At 43.5% G+C, this 12,944-nt stretch overlaps 1 protein-coding gene across 1 annotated transcript; it reads left to right on the forward strand.

Annotated features, from left to right (window-relative positions):
- The first annotated feature begins 373 nt into the window (after nt 1-373).
- Nucleotides 374-7,159, forward strand: LOC134195678 (uncharacterized). The gene is made up of 3 exons (XM_062664747.1): nt 374-580; nt 772-1,000; nt 6,304-7,159. The coding sequence occupies exons 1-3, from the start codon at nt 526-528 to the stop codon at nt 7,013-7,015; spliced, it is 996 nt and encodes a 331-aa protein (XP_062520731.1). The 5' UTR covers nt 374-525; the 3' UTR covers nt 7,016-7,159.
- Nucleotides 7,160-12,944: the final 5,785 nt, after the last annotated feature.

A 12,944-nucleotide genomic window follows, 5' to 3' on the forward strand; every position in this document is an offset into this window, starting at 1 on the left:
ATGACTAATGCAACATGATATTGCAAAGAGGATTGTTTGTGTGATTTTTTTTAGCAATGTTGATTCCTCAGTGCTTATCAGAGTATACCACAATTAATTAAAGAGTTGAAACTGTAGATAACCATGCTGTGTTATCTTTTCAATCCCTATTTCAGCTGTAGACAGCAATTATGTAATAATTAAGTATAGAACACAAAGAATAGCGTTTTTGTGCCATGAGGTAAAGCTACATCGTAGCCGCGCATTCCGCACATGCCACAGCCCATATCTGTACAGTTGCTCCACCCACTTTTTACCGCCCACCTGTTCACCTCATCTTGGCTACGTACGTATTTCCTGTTCGTCGACCAATAACAATACACAAAAGCGGAAGCCGAACACGGACGTCCTACTAATACCTCCTCACCTCCGCCTCACTTCTTCATCGCCTTCTTTGCTCCGTGATTCCTCCCGTCTGAGATTCAAGCGATCGGTCTCTGTTGTGAGCGAGATTGTCATACATATGTGCCAATCATCATCTGCAGCATGGAAACGCCCCTTGACCTTTTGAGCAGAGCTGCTGTTCTCGTTCGTAATCAAGGTGAGTTATCTAGTCTCGTAGCAAGTGGGGAGAGCGGTGGGCCCGCATGTTGGGTTTTGTTGTTATGATACAGGGTGTGCTTGTGGTTTCGGTTCTCATTAGCTACAGGGTCCAGGAAGCCCATAGCTGTTTCGTCAGTATTATTGTTCAATGTGTGATTGCAATCTATTACCTGCTACCTTTCTGTGCAGAGGTGACTACTCGCGAGAAGGAAAATAGCGATACAGCGTCCGATCGTTCGGTTCACAGCGATGAATCCCCTCTGGCCACGAAATCAAGAAAACGTCGTCACGGTGGGGACGAATTCGAGACGCTGAGCGACACTACGGACGTTCAATTGGCCAAACAGTCGGGTAGCTACGGCGTACGCAAACGTCGAGCTCCGTTGTTTAGTCCGCGGCGACAAGAAAGGAATGGCAGGTTGGTCATTCGGCTGCACGGATTAGTCGTAGGCAGGTTTCCGTCAATATGTCCGGCTGTATTAACTATTTCCGCTGTTGTTGCAAGTCGTTTACTACACAGTTTCTCATGGAGGATCTAGACATTAATTTTTTATTTTACCATACAGAGTTGGTCTTTTGAGTGTTTTTAAGAACTAATTGTGACCTCTACAAGACAGAAGAGGCCACACATAATATACTTGGGTCTGCTCTTCTGGATGCAATTAAGTTGAAGAGTGCATGATGAATGTAGATACAATTCATGGTATTTGTTGCAATTTTGATTTTGCTCCTTGGAAGACATTGATGCATGGCTTGGTATGGACCCTAGCAGGGGAACAGCGCTGCATGCTTTACTTTTCTGACAGAGCTAGTACACTACTAGATATATGTGCTATCTATCTATATATATATATATATATATATATATATATATATATATATATATATAAAGGAGAGGTGTCTGTCTGTCTGTCTGTTTGTGTGTTCGTCCATACGAGCGTTTCTCAAAGACGGCGAGTCTGATCTCGGCCGAATTTGGCTCATGCACGCCGAATTCATTCGGGTCGAAAATGAGACTGTGGTCGTCTTCCTGACTTCTCCCACGACGACGCCATTTCCCGTTGATCGCACTCGCTTCCGCTCGCGCACGAATATCTTCGGAACGGCGCGTCGTATCTCCACCGAATTCAGACTGCTCATTCCCGACGTCGGATGGTACGCGCCGAGCGTGTCGTTTATTGGGGGCGACGCTGGGAAACGGAAGATATTTTTGCTGATATCCAGGTCTTGAAAAAATACGCCCACAGTCGTTTGCCAGTCTACGACCGTCGAAGAGCTGCCATGTTTGATGCACCTGTTCCCCGAAACGCCAGCAACGTCTTCGAAGAGACGATGTTCAGTGGGACTGTCGAAATGACGAGAGTCGGTACGAGTCGTGACTTCGTTAGATACGGGGAACGGATTATCCAGGTGAGTACTGCATGTGACTTCCAGTTCTGCTCTGATGGATTTGTCTAACTGCACGTGACTTTATTTCATTCAACGGGACAGCGCAATATCCGGGAGTGATATACGATTGCAAGTGTATACGCGACATTTTTATTCACTGCAATCAGTCATGGCCAACATCACCGATGATACCATCAAACACATTTTTAGATACTTTCTGCTATAATCTCTACCTATAAATGCAACCTGTCTCTCCTCCACTTCCGTGTTGTATTGGCTCTATGACAAACGTGTGTGTCAACTGCGGTGCTATGAAGTGGAAAAGGGAAGCACCTGGCATGTGTTGTCCCCCGGGCCAAGCCGGGCATTGGAGCTTGTTCTCTATATATAAAGCTCAAATTGTCTGTCTGTGTGTGTGTTTGCGATTAGCCTCGAACTTCAGACCAGAGAGCTCGCGAACTCTAGTCTGGAACAAGTCGATACTAAAATGATTTCAGAAATAGCCTTCTAAGCCAATCAGCTCCTTACAACCAGAATGACGGTTGTAAATTCTGATTGATTTAGCAATAATTGGTTATGCTAAGTGCACTAACGCTGATTGTGCGTGTGTAAAATCCTCGTGGGCGGCTAAGTGCACGCCAGAGCCGTGATGAAGACTGGTGCACGCACACATCTTAGTTTTAGTTTCAGCTTCAGTTCTTCGATATTTTCAAGCTTGCAGTGACAGGACATGCACAGCAGCGTCGCTAGACCATCACCTTTGACAACTGGTCGAGCGGTAGTCTCGCCAGTCGAGTGGTTAGACTAGCTAGCGGTCTGCCGAAGGATCGAAGAGTCGTCGTTTCATGTTGTCCACCAAGATATCGCCGTAAACATGGCAGACGTCTCTTCTTTGTTCTTGAGATCTCATGGCATTTACAAATGATATGTTGATCTAGGTAAAACGATCCTACGCTGTTAGACTACCATTTAGCATCACTTTTGATAAGTACTTCCGAAATCATTTTAGTATCGACTTGGTCCAGACTAGAGTTCGCGCACTTCGCACGCTCTCTGGTCTGGAAATTCGAACTAGTTTGCAATACGTGGCCACGTCTTTTGTCCGTTCACAACCGAATCGGCAAGCACACTCAGCACGCGAAGGGGAAGGTTTACGTAAAAGAATTAAACAATTATGCACCGGGTTCCCTCTCGAGGGGTCGACCCCAGCGTAAAATTTCTTGATGACGCAAACGCTACACATTCCAGTTTATTAGAACACACACCCACACCAGTCCTGTATAGACCGTATGCATCGTTGTCCTTCGCAAAGCTTCGAGCAATCGACTACCTTGCTGACGGAACTTACTCTTGTAGCGCTTTCGTTCTCTCCAAATTCTGATTGCATTTGCACCAAATCCAACCTACACGTTTTTTGCAGCAAGCACTACACAGGGAGTGTGTTGATTTCTATCAAAACAAGCGCGAAGAGCAAGATTAGAATTCATTTAGCACATCTGGGACCTCACAACAAAGATTGCACGTGACATGTCCAACACACGCTCAGACTGCGTCTTCCATCAGAACGCTACCGTATCTTGCCTGTACGAAGGACGGGGCATGGATCTAGTTCTATATATTCTAATACTGCATGCTCTACAATATACTACAGTCACACTTCCTCCCCCGTAGATTCTAAGCCTTACTAAGCAGCTGTCAATATTATGCAACTAACCTTCAACACACACAAAATGAGAACTAGTCTCAACAATAGAAAGTCCTCAAATCGTGTAGGCCTCCTGTGTTCTCTTTGGGGATATGCAACAACATCCCTCCTGGTCTTCTTCCTTAGTGGTCGAATTCGTGCAGGGGAATTCATCATTGACATGTCCACCTTCAGGCAGATCTTCCGTGCAATTAGAATCATGTAGTGGTGCCATACTCCTTTCCTCCTCTTGGCTAAACTCCTGGGCAGCCATTTGTTGTCTGATTGTCAGATCTGATTGTGACACATCTGAATTTATCCAGGACTGCTGTTTTTTGCTACTTCTTTCTTCTCTTGCTCCCCAACTCTTTTCCTGATGTGGTCAATATGAACCAATCGCATGGCTTCTTGCACTTGAATTAGGCAAGAGACTGGGCCTAAACATTGTGCCAATATCCCTTTTATGCACATGGTTTTGAATTTTTCTCGGCAATCCAATATCCATAATTTGTTTCTTGGCTCCAAGACTTTAGTTTTGTCTTTTTGCTCTATCCATTCCTGACCTTCCCTCATGCTGTTGGCAAATCTGGGTGTACAAAGCTCAAGCGAGTCCTTAATTTCCTTCAAAACAGTAGTTCTGCTGGTGACACATCTGTAGCTGTGCGAGGAGTTGAGCAATAACCCAACAGAAATTATCTAATTGCTTCTGTTTTTGTGTCTGAGTGTTGCCCCGCTCACTTCTCTTGAGGCATTTCTTTAGTTCTTGTACTAAGTGCTTAATTAGACCATTTGAGGCTGGATGATGCGGCGGCGTTCTCTTGTGCAGCATCCCGTTGTTTTGCATGAATTCGACAAATTCGCTACTTATGAATTGAGGCTCATGGTCACTTACAAGTAGATGGGGCAAGGCAATCCATGGGTACCTAAGCCTCGTTTGCAGCTTCTGTTCAATTTGCACAGTGTGAGTGTCTGACCCCAGGAAACAGACTTCAGGCCACTTGGGGTACGCATCCGTATCTAACAATTAGTGATCTTGCCTTGCTCTGCCAGATCAAGATGAATTCGTTCCCATGGACCCAATGGGTATACTCATGAATGAAGAGGAGGTTTAGGTGGTACTTTCTGTGAAGCTGCACAAACAATACACTTCCGGCCTACTGTTTCCAACTGCTTGTCCACGCCTGGCCACCACACTATGCTTCTGGCCACTGACTTCATTTTACAAATACCCAAATGTTTTGAGTGCAGCTCTCTGATTAATTCCTCTCAACAGCCTGGTGGTATTACCACCCTTGACCCCCACAGCAAGCAACCTTGCTCTACTGATAATTCCTGACGTTGTAGAAATACGTTTGCAAGTGATAAGGTTGTCCTCGTCTTGGCCAGCCATTAAGTGTGAAATTAATAACTTGATTCAATGTTCTGTCTCGTCTGGTTTCGCTGGCTATGCACTCAACTGTCATTGGAAATCTGGTACACAGCATACCAGTATTATTTGTACTCTTGGCCCAAATTAGATGCACCCTGCAATGGCAAACGTAGTCTAGACTAAGCATCGGCACAAACGTTCTCCTTTGAGCCTCTGAATTGGATGTCATAAATGTAAGCAGACAAAATGACTGCCCATCGTTGCAGTCTCGCAGCAGCCATTTGTGGAATAGCTGAGTGAGGCCCAAATATGGTGGTCAATGGTTGGTGGTCTGTCACAAGCGTGAATTTGTGCCCATATAAATACAAATGAAATTTCTGCACACCAGATATAATGTTGAGCACCTCCTTTTCTAACTGCGAGTAATTTCGTTCCACTGTTGTCAATTGTCTTAGCGTGCAGTTTTCGTGAATTCGTAGCTAATTAAACGCCCTATACTAAGAACAATACCATAGTATCGTAGCGTCTCTCCATTGATTGTTGTAAGCCTTCAACAAGTGATTTCTCGTGTATAACAGAGAAGAGTGTTTCAGTAATTATCACCTGCCAGCTTAACTTTAATCTAATTACTAGTTGGAAAGACGGCGTATGCCTGGCACCGGTGCTTGTGTGCAATTTCACCAAACCCTTTCCCCGCCTGTAGATATCAAATAGGGAAGGTTTGGCTATGTGTGACTAGTCTAATCTTGCGATGATCGAAGCTGTGCAGAAAGTGCAATGACAATGGAAGACTGCTGGCCAGAACGATGAAATGTGCATATCAATCTTCGAAGGGTTTCTTATTACCTAATATTGTAATACCGTGGTTCATTGAAAGTAGCTTTACATGACCAACATTTTTGTGTAGGGTTAGGGGAAGGGGAGGCAGTATGCAGAAAAAGTACGCTTTGTACGCTTGAGTAAATGTCGACAATTATGGATGATTCCTTAGTATACTGTTGGAATGTCTGCTATTTGCATAGCATTAAATGGTGATAAAAGGTTTTGATAATAGTGTAATCTACTGAGATATTTTGTTGCTAACTTGACTTGTTAATTTGTCTATTAAGGAAATTCAAAGAGGCTTGATCAAGCATTAGCACTAGTACTAGCTGAATGTAGTTGTAATATTTGAAGTATAACACGCAGCTGTGTTGATTTTTTGAGCTTCTGTATTTAAGGCTAGTTAAGTGTGTGATTCTAGACTGGAGGTTGTGTATTTGATTGTCTTCTATTTCAGGTTGCGTAGTGCTTCTCCTGCTGCAAGTGCTCCGTGCCTGCTCAGTCCATATTCTTGTTGTGAAGGTGCTGTTCCATGCTCTCGTCCTGTTCGACCCTTGCCATTTCATTTGGGATCTGCTGTATTTTCGTGTCAACCATATTTTCAATTGCAAGGAAACTCAGTTACCAGATGTAATTCACAGCCATTTCCAATGCAGATTCCACAACCTATTGGATGTTCGGTTCCACTGAGACCATCAGGAATGTCAGCCTTCTCAAAACCTGTTATGAGTTGGAGTCAGACTCATGGCAACTTTTTGCCACCAGAATATCATGGATGTTCAGCATTTGATGTAACGGAATCTCGTCCAGCTCGGAGTTCAGTGTCATTGACAAACTTAACAGGACCTCTTCCAGTATTACCTTGTTATGGTTTATATCCGACATCAAGACTTCATTTACCACTTGATTTATCCGACAGATCTGCAAAGAAACTTGAGCAGAATCAGAGAAGAGAAAATTTGAATGACTGTCCATCTACTGAGAATTCTGGTAGTCCACTGTCACCAACTGAAATTGTGATAGATGAACACTTTCGTCGAAGTTTGGCTGGTCGCCGACTGCGACAGTTTTACCCTTTTCCCACAAGTGATGGGGACTCGGTTGATGATCATTTCAAACGTGCACTTGGTGATAAGTGGGACAGAAAAGAAGCGGGACAACTCAGTTGACTAAATTGTACATGTAGAATATGATTGCGTACTATGTATCAATGCCTTCATAACAGCTGCAGTTAAATTTCTAACCCTGGGTTTGTATTCTTTGTTATGTACATATGATTATACATCATTCGTCTGTTGTACTGTACAACATCAGCTATAGTCTGTTGGTCACCAGATATGTAATTCATCTTCATGTGCATGTGATGCAGATTGTTTATGACTAACTTTGTACAGTATCCAAAAGTAGAAATTGGTTGATTATCGAGGGTAATTCAAATAGTGTAATATTGTAATTTAAGCATGTATCATATACATCGTTGCTGTTGCTACCAGCTGCAGTTTCAATGTGACAGTGTGTACACGCAAGAACAGTTGTGGAGTCATCTCATTTGAAGTTATAGTCTTTTGTTGTTATATGTTGTCTGTCATCATCGTTGTTGTTGTTGTTGTTGTTGTTGTTGTTCTTGTTCTTGTTATCAAACTCTAAATACATCACATCAATCTTTAACCTCCTTTAAATTTAAGTTAATTATAATTAGGATCTTTGATCAAGCTAACCGGTCTAGCTATATGCAATGCTAGTAGCAACAGGTCTTCTTCCTTTGCCGCATTTCTTGAGAAACGAAAGTTACAGTTTTATTCATCGCTTCTACGATCTGCAAACATTGTTAAATTGTTTGTTACATGTCATCTCTCCTAGACAATGATCGAGATCCTTCCTTTGTTGATTGCAGGAAATTTCAGTCACTATGGTGTAGAAAATAATTAAGACATTCCTTATAGGCAATTAGGACTGACTTTGAAACTTCTAGCTGTCAGTAGTGGAGGTGGGAGTTCTCAAATACCGTTTTTAAAATACCTTTTTGTATTGCAGAGATCCAGAACACACCCCTCTTTCGCTTGGGATTGCGTGCAAACAGTGATAGTCAAATATTTTATGGTCTCTAAGTATCTTTCCCTGTCGAGGGCGCGCATCTCTCTAGGCGCCCGAGACGAAGGAAGTTCTGAGAGAGAAAAGCTGCGCCCTAGACTAGAATTTATTAGTACGGAAGCCGACAGGTGCGAATTTATATCAACATGCACCTCTGCTATGCGACCGAAATGGTGTGTGTTGATATAAACAATCCAAAAATGCAGCGCACGCTACTAAAATTATAACACGCTTTAAAATTTGGGTTGTTTAATATCAATGTAGCTTAAATACGGATTGTTATCAACAACGTACACATTATAACGTGCGTTATTTCATATTCGATAGACGCGTTACAGCCTTATATTCTTGTTGTATTCTAATTGGAACGTGCGTACGCTCTTCGATCAGTAACTGCAACGCTTGTTTCAAGGGGTTCCCGTTTTGGGATCGTTGTCTACTACAAGTCGTGCGAACGGTACGAATCGACTTTCCAGTGAACTGGATACGAGTAATGGGTTTCTGAGGCTATACTCTTACGATGTGATGATTGCTCGTGCGTTGAAAGCTTTTTGGTATGTTTAGATAATTAATTAATTAATTAATATTAATTAATTAATATTAACAAACCTACACAATACACACATATGCACACAGTTGTACAGGCTGATTGCTGTTTTCAGTAATGATGTAATTGTTATTGTAGAGTTTTATAGAGTTATACTTTGCACAAATTTCCGAAAGATATTTTCAAAATTAATACACCCAGCTGAAGAAGGACCTTGGATTGAAACATTGCGTGAATTCATGTTATTTTGTTATGCTGTGTATGAAAGCTCTACAATAACCGATATAGCATATCATATACGTGCATGCACATGTGGGTGGGTGGTTATCCGTGGATGTACATTTTTTTGTACATACGTACATACAAGAGCCCTTAAGGCCCAGGTTCGATACAGCAAGTACAATCTAAACTCAGTTACTATATGTCACCATGTTCTTTCCCATCTTTGCCGCCTGGGAGTGCTGCCGCTGCCGCTGCCGCTGCCCCAACAGTCACTCCGTCATGTCACCAGGTACGTGTCCCACTCACTGCACTTCACACTTCATACTTCATACTTTACACTTCACACTTGCTGGACAGAACTGACACTCCGGAGAGTGAGGCAATTGTATGTTAGTTCGTTGCCCAAGGGAATTTATGTATGTGGCCCTCCCGCACTTAAACTCTGACCCGAAGGTCCCGGATGTTGCCACATACATACATACCTCCCTGGATGTACATACATACGTACGTACATACATACATTTTTTGTACATACGTACATACAAGAGCCCTTAAGGCCCAGGTTCGATACTGCAAGTACAATCTAAACTCAATTGCTATATGTCATCATGTTCTTCTTCATCTTTGCTGCCTGGGAGTGCTGCTGCCGCCGCCGCTGCCGCTGCTGCTGCTGCTGCTGCTCAGCAGTCACTCCATCATGTCACTCTATGATACTAGTATACAATCGAAACAATTGAAACACTATCAACAGTCACTGTCTATATGTCACTTCTTCTTTTTCTTTTGACAGAACTGACACTCCGGAGAGTGAGGCAATTGTATGTTAGTTCCTTGCCCAAGGGAATTTATGTATGTGGCCCTCCCGCACTCAAACTCTGACCCAAAGGTCCCGGATGTTGCCAATCTCCAACTGCACACTCTAACCAATTGAGCCACATACATACATACATTTTTTTTGTTTACAAGGACCGTTAGGGCCCAGGTTAAATACTGCAATCACTATCTGCAATCTAACACCGCAATCTAACACTACTGTAGCAGAAGTCACTATCAGAAGTCACTATGATGTACTTCACTCTTGCTGTACTTGCCGTAGATACTTGCTGTAGACAGAACCTGACACTCCGGAGAGAGAGGCAATTGTATGTTAGTTCCTTGCCCAAGGGAATTTATGTATGTGGCCCTCCCGCACTCGAACTCTGATCCAAAGGTCCCGGATGTTGCCAATCTCCAAATGCACACTCTAACCAATTGAGCCACATACATACATACATACATACATACATACATACATACATACATACATACATACATACATACATACATACATACATACATACATATATATATATATATATATATATATATATATATATATATATATATATATATATATGCTAGGTACATGCCAACTATCAACGTCCTGTACTTCAAGCTGAATTCTCTTGTGAATCATTCTCGAATTATGTTTCCACAATTGAATAGAAAGTTGCTGCATCATATTTGGGAAAGCCTGGTAGAATTTAAGGCCACTGACTGCTGACGTTTTTGAAGCAATAGCTTTCAGAGTTTTGATGTCCGTGTGTGTGTGTGTGTGTGTGTGTGTGTGTCCGTGTGTGTGTGTGTGTGTGTGTGTGTGTCCGTGTGTGTGTGTCCGTGTGTGTGTGTGTGTGTGTGTGTGTGTGTGTGTGTCCGTGTGTATGTGTATGTGTCTGTGTCTGTGTGTGTTTGTGTGTATGTGTATGTGTGTTTGTGTGTATGTCTATGTGTTTGTCTCTCTGTGTGTGTCCCCGTGTGTGTGTGTGTGTGTGTGTGTGTGTGTGTGTGTGTGTGTGTGTGTGTGTGTGCACGCCACACCATCTTACAGAGAACTATTCCCAGATGATGAAAAACTTGTCCCAGCCCATATCTGAAGATGAGATTCAAGTAGCTATCGCACAGCTCAGAGATGGTAAGGCTCCAGGAGATGACGGCATATCTGCTGAGTTGCTGAATTTGGGAGGAGGTGAAACCATCTGCTGGCTCACTTCACTGTTCAACTTCATCTGGAGCAGCGAGAGATTGGTTGAACCACCTCATTGTCCCTCTTCACAAGAAGGGAAGTCGTTCCGAGTGCGACAACTATAGAGGCAGTGCCCTCTTGAGCATCCCCAGCAAGGTTTTTACTTGTGTTATATTGAACAGGATCAAACCCAGAGCGGAGGCCCTCTTGCGTGAGAACCAGTGTGGTTTCCGCAAGGGCAGAGGGTGCACTGACCAACTCATTTCTCTCAGGGTGTTGATGGAAAAAGCCAGGGAGTACCATCGTCCTTTATACATCTGTTTTGTAGACCTCCGTAAGGCCTACGATTCAATCAATAGAGCAGCTCTCTGGTCTGTTCTTCAGTATTGTTACCACTTGCCATCTAAGTTGCTCAAAATCATTGAAGCATTGCACAGTAACACTTCTGCCGCTGTAAGGACCTATGGTAAAATCTCAGATCATTTCTCTGTATGTAGTGGTGTCAAACAGGGTTGTGCACTTGCTCCAACTTTATTCAACCTCTACTTTGACTCTGTGATTCGACTTGTCATTACTGATCACCAACCAGATGTAGGTGTGTGCTTGTCGTATCTTCTGGATGCTGACCTGGTAGGAAACAGGAAGAAGCTTACATCAGAGGTATCAGTGTCAGACCTTGAATATGCTGATGATATGTCATTGATATCTGATTCTTATGAAAGTCTATCCTCCCTGCTGAAATCTCTGGATTCGTCTTGCCATCACATGGGGCTTACCATCAACTACAAGAAGACCAAGCTTCTAGCTGTTCTACGTGGAGCTGATGCCCATCCTCCATCTCCCATTTCTCTGCATCCTGATTGTGATACCATTGAGGTGGTACCATCCTTTCAGTACCTTGGAAGTTATCTTTCTAACAATTGCACCTTGGACGTTGATATATCAACACGGATCACCAAAGCATCTCAGTCATATGGGTCACTTAACCGCATCTTTTGGCACCAGAGGAAGATCAAGTCTACCACCAAGCTGAACATCTTAGTCTCTGTAGTTCTTTCCACCTCTTATATGGTCTGGAAACAGCAGTACTTCTGGAGCTGCAGATACACCGCTTATAGAGTTTCGTGATGAGAAGCCTCCGTTCCATCCTTGGAGTGTCCCTATGGGACGGGAAGGGAGACACCCCATCAGAAAGATAGCCCACCTACAAAGAATCTCCACCATGCTGACACAGAGATGTCTTTGGTTATTGGGTCACATCTTGCGCATGGATGAGTGTCGTCTACCAAGGAAGCTTTTGGTGTGTGCATCACCGCAAGGTAGACGTTCAGTCGTAGGCCAGAGAATGAGATGGAACGATTTAGTGCTGAGGGATTTGAGGAATTGCAATCTTGATGGGGCTTGGAGGATACTAGCAGAAGATAGGAATGCGTGGAGGAATCAGATCTGGGCTGCCACACAGGAAGTAAATTTCAAGAAGGAAGAACAAGAGAAATACCGCAAGGATGAGCAGAAACATCGCCACGAAGCAAGGCAAACAACATCAGAGTTTGCTTTACACTGCAGCTCTGATGGTTGTTGTTTTTACTGCTGTAAATCATGCCGGCCTTGTAAACCACCAGAGACAGAAACATGGTCAGTCCCTGACTAGTCAATGTCAGTACTGTCATCAAACATTCCTCCAACAAGGCATCCACAACCACGAGCGTTTCTGCTGTCAGAGAACATCCACTCCTCCGATATAGCCTATGGTGACCTTGGCCTGCATCATTTCTTATTGGAATGAACGCAGCGTGAAGTGAAGTGAAGTGTGTGTGTGTGTGTGTGTGTGTGTGTGTGTGTGTGTGTGTGTGTGTGTGTGTGTGTGTGTGTCTGTGTCTGTGTCTGTGTCTGTGTCTGTGTGTGTGTGTGTGTGTGTGTGTGTGTGTGTGTGTCTGTGTGTCTGTGTGTGTGTGTGTGTGTGTGTATGTGTGTGTTGTGTGTGTGTTGTGTGTGTGTGTGTGTGTGTGTGTGTGTGTGTGTGTGTGTGTGTTGTGTGTGTGTGTGTGTGTGTGTGTGTGTGTGTGTGTGTGTCTGTGTGTGTGTCTGTGTGTGTGTCTGTGTGTGTGTCTGTGTGTGTGTGTTGTGTGTGTGTGTCTGTGTGTGTGTGTGTGTGTGTGTGTGTGTGTGTGTGTGTGTGTGTGTGTGTGTGTGTGTGTGTGTCTGTGCCTGTGTCTGTGTGTGTGTCTGTGTGTGT

The sequence above is a fragment of the Corticium candelabrum genome, chromosome 20 (genome assembly GCF_963422355.1).
Source record: "Corticium candelabrum chromosome 20, ooCorCand1.1, whole genome shotgun sequence".
Lineage (NCBI taxonomy): Eukaryota > Metazoa > Porifera > Homoscleromorpha > Homosclerophorida > Plakinidae > Corticium > Corticium candelabrum.